General features: G+C 42.8%; 1 protein-coding gene across 3 annotated transcripts in view; it reads right to left on the reverse strand.

Moving 5' to 3' along the window:
* The window catches only part of LOC124722948 (acyl-CoA-binding domain-containing protein 5), a 150,357-nt gene that overhangs the window by 15,957 nt on the left and 113,884 nt on the right, over window positions 1–20,516 (reverse strand). For all 3 annotated transcript variants that reach the window (XM_047248113.1, XM_047248112.1, XM_047248114.1), the window contains 2 exons: window positions 4,595–4,752; window positions 2,415–2,682 (listed from right to left, as the gene is read on the reverse strand). In XM_047248113.1, the coding sequence (XP_047104069.1) occupies window positions 2,415–2,682; window positions 4,595–4,752 (426 nt within the window). The remainder of the gene's footprint in view (window positions 1–2,414; window positions 2,683–4,594; window positions 4,753–20,516) is intronic.

The raw sequence follows: 20,516 nt of genomic DNA on the forward strand, positions 1-20,516 counted from the left end.
TGTTGACTGACAAGCACAAAGAATCAATCAGGATAACTACCATGGTGGACTATTGGGTAAATTAGAATGATTTGGTATACAAGAGTGAAAGTAAAAATTAATGTGCTGACAGTCATTCAGCAACACACTGAAAGAACCTGCCAAGGTCAAAATACATGTCATCACTGCATTAAAAGACATTAAGACTGGAAAGGGGAAGATACAACAAAAGGAAGATACTATCAAAGTGTAACTCCAATTAATGGCTGCAGCAGTGCATACAACAAATTACAATCAAGTATGATGAATATGACTGCTTGTCCAAATTCATTATGGACAACTACTTTGAAGGTGTTTCATTACACTCCACCTAATTACCCTGAGACTTGGTACAATACTAAACAAAATTTGACACAAATATCACTGGCCAGACCTGTACACACTACACTAAGAGTTTTAGATAATTCATGTGCTTCACTTACCAATGGGACATCTGGTGACCATTCCACCTGAATTTGCCTCATTTCAGAACACTGAACCTAATCTCTTGAGGGAATACCTTCACTTGACAAATGGGAATCCATGGTCAATAGTGTGAACCAACTGTCTTAGGCCTTACATTGGCACCCAGATAATGTTGACTTCTGTGGCTGTAAAAACTGCAGACTTTATTGTGGAAGACATTACTCTGAATCACTAAGCCCCAGCTGTGATGGTGTAAAACAAGTGCCTGAAATGATTTCACATTGTAATAAAGAGTCACTACGGCATTTTCTTTAAGAAATTCAGGAAAACCATATAAAACGTAAATCTGAATGACCAGATGGGAATTTGAACTCTGTTCCTTTTGGTATGGAGTTGACATTCTTAATCACTCCATCAAGAAGACACAAACACAAAGACGTTGTCAATGTCTCCGCATTGATGGAAAGAGTTATCTTTGAACAGAGAATTGGTGGAGAGGATATAACCAGAAGTTGAGAATGTTCAAGTACTATCACGTGAAGGCCACACAAGAAGTTCAGGATGAAGACTATTAAACAGCAAAACACTGTTTTCCGAGTAAGGGAAGCACATTCCCAAAGCCTTTGTGTCATTTAGTATTGTAGCACTTAAGAGTCACTGACTGACGTTGTACTGGTCCCAAGTTCAATTCAAAACTGTTGCCTGAATGTGTAACTTAACATTTGAGAAATTTAGAATAATCCAAAAGTTTCCTATTAACAGAATGCTTACGTAATTCCAAAAACTCAATGTTATATATAAATAGGAGCACATTTCACTCGCTAGGAATTTATCTGTGACATGCAATACATATTCTTTCACTAATCAATAATCCAGCCCTCAAATTTTATACAAAATCCTGGTGTGTATGTGTCATTATTTCAAATCATGTCATAACCATCCATATAACACAATCTAAAGTATTAGGAACATAAAATATGAAGAATTGTGACATGCTTGAATTGGGCCACTGCCTCATGAACCAAAACCTGAATAAACTTTTCAATTGTGGTAACCCTCACTTGTGTAATTTCTAAAAATAAGTAGAACTTCTAGCATTACATTACAATCAATAATAACCCTGTCATGAATGATTAAAAGTGCTAGCAACACTTGACCTAGGAGTTCAAGTAGCTAAACTGCACAGATTTAACTGCACCAGCTTCCACAAAGAATAACTTCATAGATCATAATATTGAGAGACACTTTCTATGCCTTTGATTCTCAAACAAATTTGTCAATTTGATTGAATAATAGCTGCATGGTGGTGTTCTCCTTCCATTGCTACCTCTGAAAGTTTGCCGTGTTTCTATTTCAAATATTTGTTTGTTTACAAAACAGTTGTTTGCAACAGGAGAAAGTATGAAATTTGGCACACTGATAAGAAATGTGAAAATGGCGAAGAAAATGCTCCACAAAAATATACACCAATGGTGTGTATTACAACATGAACAAATGAAGATTATGAGGAAATGTATGATAGAGTGACAAACAGACTGCAGACTAAGTAGTTACCAAATTGCATTTCCTATTTTTTTTTAATTCCTCTTACCACTGACTTAAAATAACATCCTTCACAGCATGAACTGTACTTTCATATTCCACACACTGCACCAGCTGTAAAATTTCTCAAGAATTCTTCTGGAAATATAATGCTGATATAAAACCATTTCTGGTTTTTTGCCATGTAAAATTACAATAGATTTCAGCTTCTGAAGATGGAGGTTCACGTAAAACAGTTGTTGTTTATCGCAAAAACAGTAAGAGACAAGTAGCACAAAAATTTGCAATGGTAAGTAATACAAGATCAGGTGGAAAATATTAGTTTCTCCTGAGTCTAAGTCCATGCTGTCAGTACATGGGAGTCTTTCTGATAAAGGAATGAAGAGTAGTACAATATGTGAAGTATAATGCAATATCAAGGTGCTTACCTGTTTGTATGTTTACTCGTTGATTGTTACGTTCACGAGAACGTCCTCTTTCCTGGTACGATGCTCTGGCATTTTGACATGCAGCCTCTATAGATTCAGGGTTATGCCTACCCTTCAGACTACTTGGCTTCTTTTTATAACCATTTGAGACTACAGAAGGCTGATCAGTGTAGAGAGGATCACTTCCATTAACAGCATCAGTCATGGTTGGTGGTGGTCTAATTGTAACTTTTAGTGCTGTTTCTTTAGAGGTATTGTCTGGTTCTGCCTGCATAAGTAAAATTATTTTGAAATTTTAAAATTTTCAGAGTTTAAAAGTCTTCAAAAATGTGAAGCATATACATAAAAATATATCAGAGTTTGGGACGAAAAATTTTATGCAAAAATCCAGTAACCAATAAAACAACTGGATATGTTACTATTTAACCACGAGCAAACCTCCAAGTTTATTTCTGACAGACTTTCATTAATAGAACTAATTCTGCTGCATGACTCCACAGGGACATAGGTATATTATGGTACTTATATACACTCCTGGAAATTGAAATAAGAACACCGTGAATTCATTGTCCCAGGAAGGAGAAACTTTATTGACACATTCCTGGGGTCAGATACATCACATGATCACACTGACAGAACCACAGGCACATAGACACAGGCAACAGAGCATGCACAATGTCGGCACTAGTACAGTGTATATCCACCTTTCGCAGCAATGCAGGCTGCTATTCTCCCATGGAGACGATCGTAGAGATGCTGGGTGTAGTCCTGTAGAACGGCTTGCCATGCCATTTCCACCTGGCGCCTCAGTTGGACCAGCGTTCGTGCTGGACGTGCAGACCGCGTGAGACGACTCTTCATCCAGTCCCAAACATGCTCAATGGGGGACAGATCCGGAGATCTTGCTGGCCAGGGTAGTTGACTTACAACTTCTAGAGCACGTTGGGTGGCACGGGATACATGCGGACGTGCATTGTCCTGTTGGAACAGCAAGTTCCCTTGCCGGTCTAGGAATGGTAGAACGATGGGTTCGATGACGGTTTGGATGTACCGTGCACTATTCAGTGTCCCCTCGACGATCACCAGTGGTGTACGGCCAGTGTAGGAGATCGCTCCCCACACCATAATGCCGGGTGTTGGCCCTGTGTGCCTCGGTCGTATGCAGTCCTGATTGTGGCGCTCACCTGCACGGCGCCAAACACGCATATGACCATCATTGGCACCAAGGCAGAAGCGACTCTCATCGCTGAAGACGACACGTCTCCATTCGTCCCTCCATTCACGCCTGTCGCGACACCTCTGGAGGCGGGCTGCACGATGTTGGGGCGTGAGCGGAAGACGGCCTAACGGTGTGCGGGACCGTAGCCCAGCTTCATGGAGACGGTTGCGAATGGTCCTCGCCGATACCCCAGGAGCAACAGTGTCCCTAATTTGCTGGGAAGTGGCGGTGCGGTCCCCTACGGCACTGCGTAGGATCCTACGGTCTTGGCGTGCATCCGTGCGTCTCTGCGGTCCGGTCCCAGGTCGACGGGCACGTGCACCTTCCGCCGACCACTGGCGACAACATCGATGTACTGTGGAGACCTCACGCCCCACGTGTTGAGCAATTCGGCGGTACGTCCACCCGGCCTCCCGCATGCCCACTATACGCTCTCGCTCAAAGTCCGTCAACTGCACATACGGTTCACGTCCACGCTGTCGCGGCATGCTACCAGTGTTAAAGACTGCGATGGAGCTCCGTATGCCACGGCAAACTGGCTGACACTGACGGCGGCGGTGCACAAATGCTGCGCAGCTAGCGCCATTCGACGGCCAACACCGCGGTTCCTGGTGTGTCCGCTGTGCCGTGCGTGTGATCATTGCTTGTACAGCCCTCTCGCAGTGTCCGGAGCAAGTATGGTGGGTCTGACACACCAGTGTCAATGTGTCCTTTTTGACATTTCCAGGAGTGTAGACAAACTAACTATAAATATTATTATAATTTAAGCCACAACAAATCATAAAGTAAAGAAGGCTCATAAACACATTTCATCTTGTATCAAAATGTAAATTTTCAATTCAGAATTAAAAAGTACAGATCACCTTATATTGGATATTGGTGCAGTCAAAGGTAATTTTAAATTAACACTGTTGTACACATCAAACTGTATTCTGAAGATGCGTATTGCCAATGACTGTACCTCAACTGTGTCAATGAACTCTTCATCGTCATCCTCATCCATCTCATCTAGTTGCGGTGAAGGACTGTAGCTGCTTGCTGGACTTGTTTCAAGACTTGATGTCAAAGGATGGCCATTTGTTGTAATTTGTATTCTGCTGGGTGATGCCTCTCTTGATGCTACCAAAATAAGCAAATTAATTTGATTCATTTTATTATACTTGGCCTAACATAAGAAGTAACCTACAACCACTTACATATATTAAAAATTTTGCTTAATCATTCTCATAACAATAATTATGTGGGGTCTACAGCATGCACAAATATGACAGAAATGATACTGACAAAATTGATGAAATTAATATGATAACTGAAATTCTGGACAGAGTATAAACAGTGGCATCAGGGAAACAAGGAGCTGAGGAACACCTAAGATGGGAGACAATAGCAGCAGAGGGTCGGAATATGTGGACAGAGTTCACCCAAATGCAGGCACAGGAACATGTGTGTTGTACACAGTGATGGATACAAAGAGGAGAGAAGACAAGAGTTGAGGGGGAAGCAAGAGAGAGGAGTGGAGGTGAGGAGAGGGATGGGAAAAGGAGGGGCAACAAGAGGTAGAGCAGAAGTAATACTGAAGGGGGCATTGCGTGAGAAGGGGTGGGAGCAGAGGGATGGCAACAGACAACAGAAGTGAGGAGAGTGCGGTAGGTGGGGGGTCGTGGGAGCGGGGCCGGCGCGGGGGTGGTGGGAGCGGTGCCGGCGCGGGGGTGGTGGGAGCGTCGGTCCCCAATCCTCCGAAACTAACTATTTAAGCATAGAGCAGATTTAGACGTGCGTGGCTCGTCTTCGTGCCATCTCTTATTTAACATCCTGTTTTCACCGTACTACCACCTCGTTATGTTAATTTCAATTACTGATGTCACTAAGTTCCTGCCTTGCCGGCCTGTGAGCGGCAGCAGCAGCAGCAGCAGCAGCAGTGCTTATCGATATAGGCCTTGCCATATTATTTTTGCTGGACTGCTATTACTTCCAGGTTATTGTGCGTCGTCGGGTGGAGTTGGAACGCACCAGCAGTGGAGTTCGGACTAGCCAGTCGGACAGTTGGGATACGGCAGAAGTTCGGTGAGGTTGGAGCGGCAGGGAAGTTTGGATAACCATGACTCGCCCGACGGTTGCTGACACACATGGCTTCAGTGGGGACAGTCTCTGTTGATCGTCGGTTGGTCGTCTTACATGATGACGTGTATTTGCTCGCTGATCACTTATGGGTCAGCAGTGTGTGTCTCAACTCGTGGTTCGTTCTTGTGATTGTACAGTCACTGCTTTATCATTGGTCATATTCTTTGTCCAAGTGTTTGTGAAATTGTGGGTAGCATGTGATGTTGACGGGCCCGCTATTTCAGTGCTGTATCTGTGCTGATGTGTCGCAGTTGGTTGGTTGGTGCAGTCGCATTGTAGCTCCAGTGGGGCATGCAGCACCAAGAAGGCACGGATGTCCATCACTCGCCAATGATTGCTAACACACGATTTGAGTGGGGACAACGTTGGTTGATCGTCGGTCGGTCATCTTGTCGGATGACGTGCTTTTGGCCATTGATCGGTTAGCTGTGTGTGTGTGCTGACTCATGATTCGTCCTTATTATTACACAGTCACTGCCATTGGCATTGTCTAGTTCTTCGTGCAAGTGTTCGTGAAAGTGTGTGTAGTTTATGTGGTTTTGACTGACAAGTTAATTTAAATGTTGTTGCTGTACTGGCTCTGGACTGGTTGGTTGGTTGGTGTGGAGTAGCGAGGAAGGACAGGATAGCCATCACTCACCCGACGATTGCCGATACACACATTTGAGTGGCAACAACCTTGCTTGGCCGTTTGGTCGGTCACCTGATTAGACGACATGTATTTGGGTCATCCACCGCTTATGGGTTGTCTGTGATCCATTCTTGTTGTTGTTCCAGTCTCTGCTGTTAGTATCATTTGAGTTTTTGTGCAAGTGTGGAGCGGAACTGATCTTGATCATTGGTCTGTTGACTGTTTGTCGGTTGGGTTGCCGTCGGATTGTGAATGGTTGGCCCAACTGCCTGTCTCACCTAAGCGAGCGTTCGTGTTTGAATTCCAGGCTGACCCTCGACCATCTGAGTGCCCTTGGGTGTACTGCCCTTTTTTTTATTTGTTGTTTGTACTTGTATGGCTTCTAGCCGATTTTTTAAAAATTAAGGTTATTTTGCCCTTAAGGAGTAAGATTCTTTAAGCTTTCAGCCTAATTTAAAGAACTGTTTCACATAAGACCTTTGGCATTTTAAAGGTTTTAATGTTATTGAATTTTAAGTGTTAGGCCTTCAGCCGATTTGAATTTAACTTGTTTACTCTTTAAGTGTCTGATTCTTTGGGCCTTCAGCCTAACTGAAGAACTGTTTTAAGATAAGGCTTTGCCTTTTAAATTTCTGTTTTGGTTGAGTTTTGCCTAATTAAGAACTGTTTTATGTAGGGCCTTTGTTTTTTTTTTTAAATTTAATGTTGTTTAGCCTTATCTGTTGTACTTTCAGTCGATCTTGAATTTAAGTTCTTTTGCTCTGAAAATCTCATATTCCTTGGGCCTTCAGCATAAATAAAGAACTGTTGTAAGATAAGGCTTGTCTTTTAATTTCTGATTATGCTTGCATTTAAAGTTATTGGCCTTCTGTCGTTTTTAAAGTGGTATTGCCCTTGAGACATGAAATTGTACGGCGCGTGCAGCCTGTGATCAGGTTCCAAAGACGAAAGCTGTTTTTGGTTAAAAGAAATTCTTGGTGGTTGTAATTTTTGATCAAGTAAATAAAGTCGTATGTTACAGTGTAACTGACAGCCGCTTATTTTGGCCCCTTTCCACAATTTATACTGCATGTCCTTTCCTGCGGGTTTAGCAGGGTGTATCACTGGTAGCAGAGCGCGGTTACGCTTGTGCTTGCCGCTCTAGTTGCTGTCAGTTTCACACTTGTTCTGTTTTTGTGTTCTGTGACACCATACTGTTTTGGCTGTTACTTGTTTCAGGTGCTTATCGTAATGGCAGTCAAACAGTGTAAAAAAAAAAGTATTGTCTACAACTGAGATATACATACCAAGCACATTAATCTGTGAGTAGGTGTGCGGATGCATAAAGTGCACCAAACACAAATAAAACTGGTTTACAGCATTCTCTTGTTATTTCACAATTGCAAGCCCATACCATTCCTTCATTATTGCTTCAGTTAACACTGTGATAAATTGTAGGTCAGAAAAAAAATTATGATCTGTGCAAGAAAATAACCCACATTATGAGCTAGCAGGACCATCCCACACTGAGACATTTGTCTAAAAGATAGCGAGTGAGTGAATAAGCAGTTGGGTAGGATCTGATGCAACTGCACTGCTTAATGCTTCAAGTGGGTCATTACTATGGGGTAACATCTGTCTGTGGCAACAAGATGATATGATGCAAGTTTATTTTATTGTTGTTAATTAAACTAAGATTAAACTATGATTTTCCTCTTACATGTTTATCTCAGTAATAAAGACAGTTATTTTTACACGTATGGAAGGTATGCCACGTGCCCGGCCGTGTTATGAAAATTGGTGTGCCCGCTCGAGTGTTGATACAAGATGGAACTGATCCACCATGGTACATGAAACATGTCACAACACTGTTGCAGAAGCAATAAAACTCATGCCCTATTTAAAAAATGCAAAATCTCTGACATTGGTGATGTTTCACAGAAGCTTGAAAATTAATGTGGACTTCAATGCAAGATGCTTTTGAAAGTTTCCACAACAAAAAATCTCAAAATATGGCACTAAATCCAAAGAGATTCTGGTTATATAATGGGACTTGAATGAGTAAGTAACCCCCTGGTCACCGTGTGAGGCTGGTTAAATCCGATAACTTGACTTTCAAGTGGCAGGTTGTATTGTCTAGGAAAAGGAGAACTTGGTAATTTCCTTTTTCCATTTTGCAATTCAAAGAGCCCAGCCATGGCTGATAGCATACTGACAGCTGTGTTTTTGAAAGAGCAGGGTTTTGCCGCATTTCCTGTCACCAGTGGCTTTTCCATTTCACCTAACATATTTCCACACAGCAGTATAGCGAGTCTTTCCTTGGGTATTTTTCTGCCAAGAGAAGAGGAAAACGGTGCTTCTTTTCACCTCAAATTGCTAGAGATTTTGAAGGTAATGCATGATAAAACAGTCTCATTTCATCACCACTGAACACACATTTCGGGTCATAATTTGCAATTAGGTTGTGCAGTATTGTCTTCCTTTCTGTTGTTAAATTTCCCGCACATCCTTAGCTTCCCCAACACTTCATTCCACACAATGTTGTGTCTAGCTTTCAAACTGTCCAGTCATCCCTTGGATACCTTAAACTCCGTATTCCCAAGCTTTCAGCACCTCACAATGCGCATGCAGAAGAAATGTAAATTTTTCACTTCCTTCATTACCTCATTAATTTCTTCATTCCTGTCTTCTTTGCCTTTCTTTTCATTCGCTTGTTCCTTTTCATCCATTCATAATGTATCTTATCCTTGTTTCTTAAAGTTTTATAAATTTGTATTTTACCATATTTTAATTGCAACATCATTTTGACCACACAGTTTGTCTTTCCCACTTGCCTCAATTATCCCAGTCTTTTTGATAAGTCAGAGACACATACTTTTTGCTCAACATCATGGTGTCAGTGAAAGTGCTACAAATCAACTGAAACTGGCAGAAAATAATGAAGGTAGTACATTTCTTTGGAGTGCTTGACCTTGCCGGGTAAAGCCATTGTTTAATAGAACAACAATCACCTCTTTCTCAGAATAGCTTTGTCAGGGCTGTATGATCTTCATGTTAAAGTAACATCCTTGTATAGACAAGGCCAGTGATCTTTCCTCAGTGGTAACATCGGTCACCGAAGTTAAGCGATGTCTGGCTTGGTTACCACTTGGATGGGTGGCTGTCTGGTTTGCTGAGCACTGTTGGCAAGTGGGGTGAACTCATCCCTTGTGAGGCATACTGAGCATGCTATTTGATTGAGAAGTAGCAACTCCAGCCACAAAAGCTGACAACAGCCGAGGGAGCGGATGTGCTGACCACATGTCCCTTCATATCCACATACAGTGATGCCTATAGGCTGAGGATGACATGGCGGTTGGTTAGTACCATTAGGGTCTTCCAAGACCTGTTCAGTCTTGGAAGAGAGAGAGAATAGACAAGAATAACTAAGGAATACTGTAATACAGTAGTACTGAATGAACTTTTTCTGCATCATACAATGAATTATTAATCACGTCTTAAACTTTGCATTCCATTTCTGCAGTACACCTATTCTGGCTTATACAAAAAATAAGCATATAAAAGTATACTGAATGCATTTGGACTGAAATATCTGTACAGTTTGTCCAGATTTCTGAATTGTACATGTTCTGCTTTGATCAGGTTTTACTGTAACTGACTGGAAGTTATCTAGTGAAACCTAAGTGATTTTATAGGCCCTTTGCTGGTATTAATCTATATAAATGATTTAGGAGACTATCTGAGCAGCTCTCTTAAGACTGCTGGCAGATTATGCTATTGTCATACTTTATGGTTTTCATAAGTGAAGATTGTCTTATAGAAGATGTGGACATCTGGCAGAGAGAGTAGAGAAGGAAAATTACACAAAGCTGTGTGTATACAATTCTCTGATTTCAGATATTATGTTTAGTTGACAAAGAATGAACATTTTTTCATCAAATGATGAATAGGTGTGATCCATATGTATGACAATAACACTTAGCACATAGGTAGACATACTGAAAATGTTTTTGCTTGTATCAGGTCTTAATCTGAACTTTACTTTTCCCTATTGTAGCATCTGAAGATGATCATAAATGAAATCTGGTCAGTATCCAACTAGAGTTCAATTCTCAAGTTGTACCATGTATCACAGCCACATAAAGCTGTGGGTCACCCTATTAGTGGCTGCACCACAGATTGGCAGGACCTAAGAGGAAAGAGACTACAATAAGGGTATCAGCATCAAGCTTCATTATTCACTCACTGGCCATATTTTCCATATTATTATTATTATTATTATTATTATTATTATTATTATTATTATTATTATTATTACATATTGTGCATATTCTACACACAAATATAGAAGAATTTTTATGCTCTTACGGTTTACCCTATGAGCCGACTTTGGCATCCCATCCTGACCAAGCCTGAGAGAAACTACAAAATTTATATATGAAGTATATGTGGGGCATTTGAAAAGTCCATCCAAGGTCCGAGAGATGGCACCACCAAGCGTATCGAGGTCATGTTTAGTTAGTAGCATCTTTGGAAAGAATTCACACCAAGTTTCAGCCATATTGGTCTATTTCTTTGTGTTTGGCATTCGTGTGAATCAAGGAAGTCGAGTTATTGTCAAAAATGGATGCAGTAGAATTTCGTGTGGTGATTAAACATTATTTTATGAAAGGCAAAATGCCTCAGGATACTAAAGAGAAGGTTGATAAACATTACGGTGAGTCTGCACCTTCGATTAAAACATTTTATAAGTGGTTTCAAAATTTTCAGAGTGGCCATACGGGCACAAGTGGTGCTGAACATTCTGGACGCCCTGTGGAGGTTACGGCTCCAGAAATAATTGATAAAATCCATGATATTGTGATGGATGACAGAAGAGTTAAGCTGCATGAGATTGCTAGTGCTGTGGGCATCTCAAATGAATGGGTACATATTTTGTATAAACATTTGGACATGGGAAAGCTATCCACAAGATGGGCTCCACGACTGCTCACACTGGACCAAAAACGGAAATGTGTGAAGTGTTGCAAGGATGGTTTGCAGCTGTTTAGGAAGAGTCCACAGGACTTTAAGCATTGTTTCGTCACTGTGGACGAAACATGGATACATTACTATACTCCTGAGACCAAACAACAATCTAAACAATGGGTTACCATGGGAGAATTTGCACCAAGAAAGGCGAAAAACCAGTCCTTCAGCCTGAAAGGTTATGGCGACTGCCTTTTGGGATTCGAAAGGGATAATCCTCATCGACTATCTGGAAAAGGGTAAAACTATTACAGGTGCATATTATTCATCATTATTGGACCATTTGAAAACCGAGCTGCAAGAAAAATGCCGGCGACTGGACCGTAAAAAGTCCTTTTCCATCACGACAATGTACCAGCACACACCTCAGCAGCTGTGGTCGCAAAATTAATGGAAATAGGATTCCAACTCATTTCACATCCCCCCTATTCTCTAGACTTGGCTCCCTCTGACTACTATTTGTTCCCCAATTTGAAGAAATGGCTGGTGGGACAAAGATTTTATTCAAACGAGGTGACTGCAACAACTAATAGCTATTTTGCAGACTTGAACAATTCCTATTATTCGGAAGGAATCAACAAATTAGAACAGCGTTGGACAAAGTGTATAAGTCTAAAAGGAGAATATGTTCAAAAATAAAAAAAAAGGTTTACCCCAAACATATAAGTAGTTTTTATTTTTGCACGGACTTTTCAAGCGCCCCTCGTATAACTACAAAATGTTTGCAAGATCACACGTTTCTCGATCCAGGATGTACACAGGGTGTTCATTTTAACTGAAGAAATTGAAATATCTCAAAAACTATGCATTGGATAAAAAAAGTTATAATTCCAATTTGTTAGTCTCTGAAGGGGACATCCAATGATACCACACTTGGCCTGCCACACCATTCCACGCGTGGTTGGCGGGGCACAATTTTGGTATCTTTAATGGAAACCCTCTCCAGTCTTGGAAACTGGCATAGGGCTGGGAGAGTGGTGTGCTGACCACATGCCCCTCCATATCTGTATCCTGTGATGCCTATGGGCTGAGGATGACACAGTGGCCGGTCGATACCATTGGGCCTTCATGGCCTGTTCGGGAGGAGTTTAGTTTTTTTAAATGGAAACCTTCATTTTTTTTTATAGCAGATTATAATTCTAATGCAGAATCTACATAAGTTTTATCTGAAGCATTTTCTTCATTTCATTACATATGGCACTGTAATCAGAGGAATAGAAATGGGTACACAATCTTAATTTATGACATCCACCTAAAAGCTGCAAGTGTAGGACAGGCCAGTAATTGGTAACTTACAATTGGAAACACCATTCACACCACTGTATTCCTCCAACATATCTAACAGGGGACTACTCTAAGCACCACCGTGGCCATGGAGCGAACTACGAAGTATCACAACATGCAGTACACTACGACTGGTGCTCCATATTGTGTAGACGTATAACAGATAGCGGCTCTAAACATGACAATACTTGTGCAGCATTTATTGCCTGCATACTTGCCAATCATTTGGAGAACAGATGTCCAAGTGAATATTGTAACCATAGAAGAAAAAAATTGAAATAATCCTGATTTACAGAGGATGTAGGAGAAATGGGGAGGCTGCTGTTGCCTTGTATGCTGAGCATTTTCCAGAGAGAGCTCACTCTCTTTCATTCTTTTACAAGGTTCTGAATGCCTTTGTGTCTAATAACACTGTAGAGACTCTCAAAAGGAAATGAGGTTAACTTATTACAGGAGAAGCTAATGAAGTAACTGAGTAGTGGCAGTGTATAACAACCCATGGATAAGTGCCTGACAATTACAGTGCAATTCCGGTATATCTGTAGGTAGTATTGTCACAGTACTATACTCTCATAAGTATCACCATACCACATGTCACTGCATCAAGAACTTCATAGCACCGATTTCCATAACCGGTCAGTATTTTGTGTATGGGCACAGCAATAAATCCAAACGACCCTCATGTTCTTTGCTGAGGTATTATTTTCTGATGAGTCTACATTCACAAAACATGGTAGCATTAACAGGCACAACATGCATTACTGGAGTGTAGACAATCCCCTCTGGTTACACCAAGTTGGAGGTTGGATGCTTAAAGAGACCAAGCTACTACGTCATCAGTCCCTTTGTCCTCTAACAGACAGCTTTATACGACTGTAGACCAGACAGCCTACCATGCAAAACCCAGGGGACAAAAACCACCAAGGTCTACCAATTTCAGTGGTAAAGGACAAGAAGAAGAAAGGGAGACAGTGGAATAAAGGAAGCAAGGTGCCCCATCTAGGAAGTAGCCAGAAGCCCCTGAAAGCAGAGTGCAATGAGGGGACATACATCGCCCAGCCCCCGCGACTTACCAGAGGTACTCTACTTCGGAATTGCCTTAGAAAGACTAGCAACAAGGACAGTGCAAGAGAAGCACACAGAGACAAAAGACGAATAAGTCTAACAGACCACACAAGATGGGGGAAGAAGAGTAAAAGAGTAGGTAGGGTAAGGACAGAGCTGGACCACTGAGCCCAGGCATGTGCGGCCCAGTCTGGGCAGAAGAGGCTGATAAGGTTAAGCAGCTCTCCTTTGCAGAGAGTGGTAGAAGCCTGCTTCATGAATAAAATGTAAAACTAAGTTAGCCACTGGGGGATCATCTCCTAACACCAGGTGTAGCGAGTCGAGGATATTAAGAATCCACCCCAGGGCAGCTAGGTTGTGACAGTCTAGCAAAATATGGACCATCATCAAACGAGTGCCACAACAACAGTGGGGTGGGTCTTCGCTATGGAGGAGATGACCATGAGACAGCCAAGTATGGCTGATGCGGAGCCAGCAAAGGACAGTAGAGTTCTTGGGAGAGGCCTGCATGGAGGACCTTCACTTATTTGTAGTCTCCTATATCACCCATAGTTAGTTTGGTGAAGTCAGAGTGAGTCATTTCATAAACTTGACAGCGTAATGTCAATCGGAGGCCTGTTTCATGTTCAAGGGCACACAGGGAATCCTGGATAGCAATGACCCAGGGATGGCAAGAGTAGCTCTAGTTGAGAGCTTGCAAACCGCTCAAGGAGTCACTGAACATGAGAAAGGACTCACCAGAGCAGGAACGGATATGCTCAAGAGCTCGAGGGATGGCTAACAACTCTGCAGTGAAACACTACAACCATTTTGCAAGGAGAGGAGGTCAATATGTCATGCATGAGTATGAGCAAAGCCTACACAAACAGAAACCATTGATCCATAAATGTAGACGACTTCTGAACCAAGGGATGTGCCAAGGATAGAGAAACATTGGCGGCAGAGGGTCTTTGTATGAACCGAGTCTTTTGGACCGGTAGTTTGAATGATTAGGGGAGCAGCGAATGTTGGTAGCATAATTGTCAAGCTGTTGTTGGCAGCAATGGAGGAACCCCAGCCTCCACGAGTAAGCTGTTCACAAGGCTAGTTGAAAAAGCTCCTGTCACGAGCCGAACCCCACAGTGGTGTGTTGGATCCACTGTCCAAAACACTGAGGGTAATGCAAAACCATATGCCAGACTACCATAATCAAAGTGGGAAGGTATCAGGGCTTTGCAAAGCTGCAGAAGGGTGGTGCAATCTGCACCCAGTTGGTGTTACTGAGGCAGCAAAGTGTATTAAGGTGCAGCCAGCACTTTCGCTTAAGCTGACAAAGATTGGGAATTCCTGACAATGGATAATTTCAGATCAGTCCTAAAAAGTGATAAGTCTCAACCACAATGAGCAGTTGGTCGTCAAGGGATAGTTCTGGCCATGAGTGAACAGTACGACATCGACAGAAGTGCATGACGCGAGTCTTGGTAGCAGAAAATCGAAAGCCATGGGTGAGGCCCCATGCCTGTGCATTTGCAGTTGATGTTCAGTGACACCAACACTACAGGAGGAATAGTAGAGGCAAAATTTGAAAGCATACAAGGAGGGTGATACTGAGGACCATACAGCTGCTGCTAGACCATTGATGGCTACTAGAAAGAGGCACACTCAGGACAGAGCCCTGCAGGACCCCATTCTCTTGGATATGGGGGTACTGTGGAAAGCACTAACTTGAACCTGCAAAGCACTGCATGACACAAATTTTAGGATTAAAATCTGGAGCAGATCTCAGATGCCTCACTCATGTAAGGTAGCAAGAATGTGATGTCATGTGGTGTCTTAAGCCTTTTGCAGATTGAAGAACAGGGCTATAAGGTGTTGACGATTGGCTAAAGTTGTTCAGATGGCAGACTCCAGGTAAACCAGATTATCAGTAGTGGAACAGCCTTGGTGGAAACTGCCCTGGGACAGAGCCAGAAGACCTCGAGACTCAAGGAGCCAACACAGATGTCGGCTCACCATGCATTCACGCAACTTACAGAAAACATTGGTAAGACTTATTAGGCAATAACTGTCTATCCCTAGAGCAGTACTGAGCCAATGGTGGTTTCTCCCCATTGCGTTGGGAACTTGCCCTCACTCCAGATGTGGTTAAAGATGGCAAGGATATGATGCTGACGGTCTACTGGTAGGTGCTTGATTATTTGGATGTGGATGTTGTCTGGCCCTGGGGCTGTATCACAGCAGTGGGCAAGGACACTGATGAATTCCCACTCATTGAATGGACCATTATATGGCTCCAGGTGGCATGTTGTAAAAGATCATTTCTTTTGCTCCAACCGCTGTTTTAGGACATGAAAGGCACGTTGATAATTCTCAGACACTGGCATTTGATCATAGTGTAGTGCAAAATGTTTGGTGACAGAGCCTGGGTCAGTGTAAACAGTGCCATTCAAGGTAATATCAGACACACTTACAGGTGCATGTTATCCATAGACACATCCGATCTTAGCACAAACCTGCGAAGGAGAGGTACGCGGTCCGATGATTGAAACATACCATTCCCAGCATTTTTTCATTAGGTGGCGGACCCGGGCATGGGGCCGCTTAAAGGTGATCGGCTGCTCCATTGATGGGTGCCCCTTGTGGCATTGGAGAGCCCTCCTGTAATCTCAAATGGCCTCTGCAATTTCAGAGGACCACGAATATACTATTTTTCATCGGGGTGGGCCCAAGGAACGGATGATCGCTAAATCAGCTGCTGAAATAAGGGTTCAGTTGTATTGTGGACTGTCTTATTGATGTCTCCATGTGGCGGGGAGTGAGGGTCAACAGAAGAGGTTAAAGCATCCCAGTCAGCACGAGAGCCCATATGGGCAGTGTCCAGGTGAGTGACACTGAAGGAGGGACAGGAAGATTGGGAAGTTGTTAGTACCACACAGGTCATTCTTGACCCCTCCAGTAGATGTGTGGCAGAAGACAAGGGATGCAAATGGAAAAGGCTCCGTGTACTACACTGGAGTATGTGAGGATACCAATTTCAGGAGGCAAAGGTCAAGTTGCACCAGTAAATTTTCAAGGTCCTTATTGCAGCCAGTGACCATGGTTCTGCCCACAAAGGGATGTGGGCACTGAAATCACCCCAGATTAGAAAATGTGGGGGCGAGCCAAGGAACCAATGCAATCAGTATGTTCTGAGACACTTCAACATTGGGAGGAAGGTAAACATTGCAGATGGTAGTATCTTGAAATGCCTTTACCGAACAGCCACAGCCTCCAAAGGTGTATTAAGAGGCACAAGTTCACTATATGGAGTCTCTGGTACGTATGTGCAAACTCCACCTGACATCCTGTCATTGGTAACATGATTCTTATAATATCCCTGTTATCCACGAAGGGCCGGTGACCATGCTGCTGGAAACCAAGTCTCCTGAAGGAAAGTCCAGAAGGCAGGGGAAGTGCTTAAAAGATGTCGTAGCTCAGCCAGGTAGTGGAGAAATTGCTACAATTCCACTATAATAATGTTGTCGATGTACAGTGAGGCCATGAAGGGACCAAGAGGACAGATTATGGCTTACGGTCACCTGCTGTCACTGTTTGAGGGGTTATGACATCAATATACATAGGTTCCAGGTTTCATTGTGTGGTGCGAACCGGGGCTCAGGGGCCACCGGAGTCTCCGCCCCGGTGGAACAGGCAGGATCTGGTGGCATGAGGCCACTGGAATGTCCTCCTTATTGGAGGACTTTTTCTTGTCTTTCCTATCCTTAAGAGGATTTCGATGATTGCAAGGGCTTCTCTGAATCAGTTTCAGGTAAAGAGGATGATCGCAAAGCCTTGCAACGAGCAGCCTGGGGCTCCTTCAGCCACTGGCTGGTGTCCAATTGTAGACCAGCAAGAACCATTGAAGATAGTGACCTGAGGGACTCCTTCCTGGTGAGAGAAGCCAGAGGAAGACGAGTTGTCTTCAGCTGGGAGATGGGGGAGAAAGAGATGAAGCTAGTGATGTAATGCAAAGACAAGTGCCCAAATTTCAAGCACATTAAGCAGTGCATAGAGGGGGAACATATGGTTTCGCATCACATCAGGATACCATCACCTTGACCTTTTCAGGCAATGAATCACCCTCAAATGCCAAGATGAAGGCACCGGTAGCAACCCTATTGTCCTTTGGCCCCCTACGTACATCATGGACAAAATGTACACCCTGTTACTCCAAGTTGGCGTGTAGAACATCGTCAGAGTTTAAGAGCAGGTCTCTATGGAAATTGATGCCCTGAACTAAATTCAGATTGTTATTGGGAGTGAAAATCACTGGTGTGTCACCCAGCTTGTTATAAGTGAGGAGTGCCTGTGATTGGGCAGGGGATGCCATTTTGATCAAAACTGACCCACTTTTCATTTTAGAGATGGCTGCCACTTCTCCAAACTTGTCTTCTAAGTTCTCCACAAAGAACACAGGGCTTGTGGCCAAGAAGGAATGACCATCAGTCCTTGTACAAACCAAGTATTGTGGGGAGTATTGCTCTGCTAGCTGCTTCGCCTTAAGTTCCTTCAATGGTGAAGCCAGGGAAGGAAACATTTTAGGGTTGTATTTTTCAGCATTGAAAGAGAACTATCCTTCCATAGAGACTGCAGGAGCCATATGGACACCAGTAGGAAATGACCTCATCCACTTCATTTGCGGCTGATCTGCCATGGTGCCACCCATCCTGAATGGGAGTTCTCCCAATGGGCACTACCCAGCAACTGCTACCTGACAAATAATCCACTACTCGAAGTCCAAGTGCCCCAGTCATGATGCGCACATACTCCTTGGCAGACCTGAGGAGTTCCCAGCTCAGGCACCAACAGCGTGGTCAGGGGGCTACCACCATGCAGGTATTTGACAAACCTCCCCTCCCGCAATGTGAGGCAACTGTGCTGGGTTTAAAGTGTATTACTGTATTAAAGGGAAGGGTGCACAGATGGAAATGCATGAACATCGAGCACACACCACATTGGGTGACCTTCCCTGCACAACCTGCACTTTTGGAGAAGTTTGACCTGCCACCAATTTTCAATTTGGTGGCAGGTTAAACCCAATAATAGGGACTGTGTGTTTATCTGATGAAAACTTGTAAAATATGCTGCAACTAGAAACTCGCGGCCGAATCATAAACCAGGTCCAAGCAGGGTTGGCACCAAGAAAAGCATCCGATGGAGAGGCACAGGGAGAAATTGAAAGTAGAAGTATAAGCATGCAGCACAGAAAGGAAGCAATGCTGCAAAGGCTGGGGACCCATGGTAGCCACGCACATGCTCAAAAAAGAGTTGCGAGTCCCTTGGGTGGACACGGCAAGTTGACAAATGTCCTTAGACGATTAACAAAAGGTGTGACATCATGGGAAACAAACTCGTTGGTCCGTATTTTATTGATGGTACATTGAATGGATGAAAATACTGAACATTTTTGGAACAGGAACTACTGGTACTACAGCAGGCTGTTGCCCTGGACAATCGACAACTTATGTGGTTACAGAATGATGGCTGTCCTGCGCATTATGCAATTGAAGTGCAAGAGGTATTAGACCATATTTACACTGGATGGTGGATTGGTAGAGCTGGCCCTATTAATTGGCCCACTAGATCACTGGATTTCCTTCTGTGGAAATATTTAAAAGATACGGTGTACCAGCAAGTGCCAACACGCCATGAAGACATGGTCAGCTGCATCAGAAACACCTGTTCTGACATTCCTGCAGATATGCTTCTTTCCTGCATATGATCATTTGAAAAGTGGATCACTAAGTGTACTAAAGTTGGCAGTACTACATTTGAACACTTACTCTTATTAGGAAAGTAGAGTAAGGTTTGCCATGAGCCATGGCCACCATGGGACATTAAGTAGTCTCCTGTTCAATTTGCTGGAGAAATACAATGTTTCAAATGGGGTTTCCAACAAGAAGTTATGAAATACTGGCCTCTGCTATCCTCGTAGCATGGAGGTGTGGTTCCACATGCCATTTTATATTGAAGGGCCACTGAGTAGCATGTCATAAATTACAATTGTGTACCCATTTCTATTCCTCCGATTAAAGTGCCATCTGCAGCAAATTGAAGGAAATGCTTCAAACAAAACATAGATACATTTTGCCTTAGAAATGTAATCTGCAATAAAAAATGGGGGTTTTCACTGCCTAGATGAACTCGTGGTTCTATATACAACAAACAGTCATACCAACGAATGATGTAGCACATGAACAGGGGTCAGTGAATAGGGCAGAATGCTCAAAATTTTTGGGTGTATATATTGATGAAAACTGGAACTGTAATAAGCATATTACTGAGCTTCACTAACAATTAAGTTCAGCTATTTCTGCTCTTCATATAACTGCTAGCCTTGGAAACTAATTAATCAACTTTCTAACATATTTTGTGTATTTACATTCAATAATGTCTTACGGCATAATTTTCGGCGGTAACTCATCACTTAGAAAGAAATTATTGATTGCACAAAAGCAAGCAGTAAGAATAATATGTGGTATTCACCCATGGTCATCATGTAAGTACCTCTTCGAGTGCACATTCATATTGAAAATTTTCATGTTCATGAAAACTTGAATTTTAAAATGTACTTCTTTCAAAAATATAAATAAAACATGTGGTTCCTGAAGAGGGGCAGCAGCCTTTTCAGTAGTTGCAGGGGCAACAGTCTGGGTGATTGACTGATCTGGCCTTGTAACATTAACCAAAACGACCTTGCTGTGCTGGTACTGCGAACGGCTGAAAGCAAGGGTAAACTACAGCCGTAATTTTTCCC

This window comes from Schistocerca piceifrons, chromosome X (genome assembly GCF_021461385.2).
Source record: "Schistocerca piceifrons isolate TAMUIC-IGC-003096 chromosome X, iqSchPice1.1, whole genome shotgun sequence".
In the NCBI taxonomy this organism is placed as follows: Eukaryota; Metazoa; Arthropoda; class Insecta; order Orthoptera; family Acrididae; genus Schistocerca; species Schistocerca piceifrons.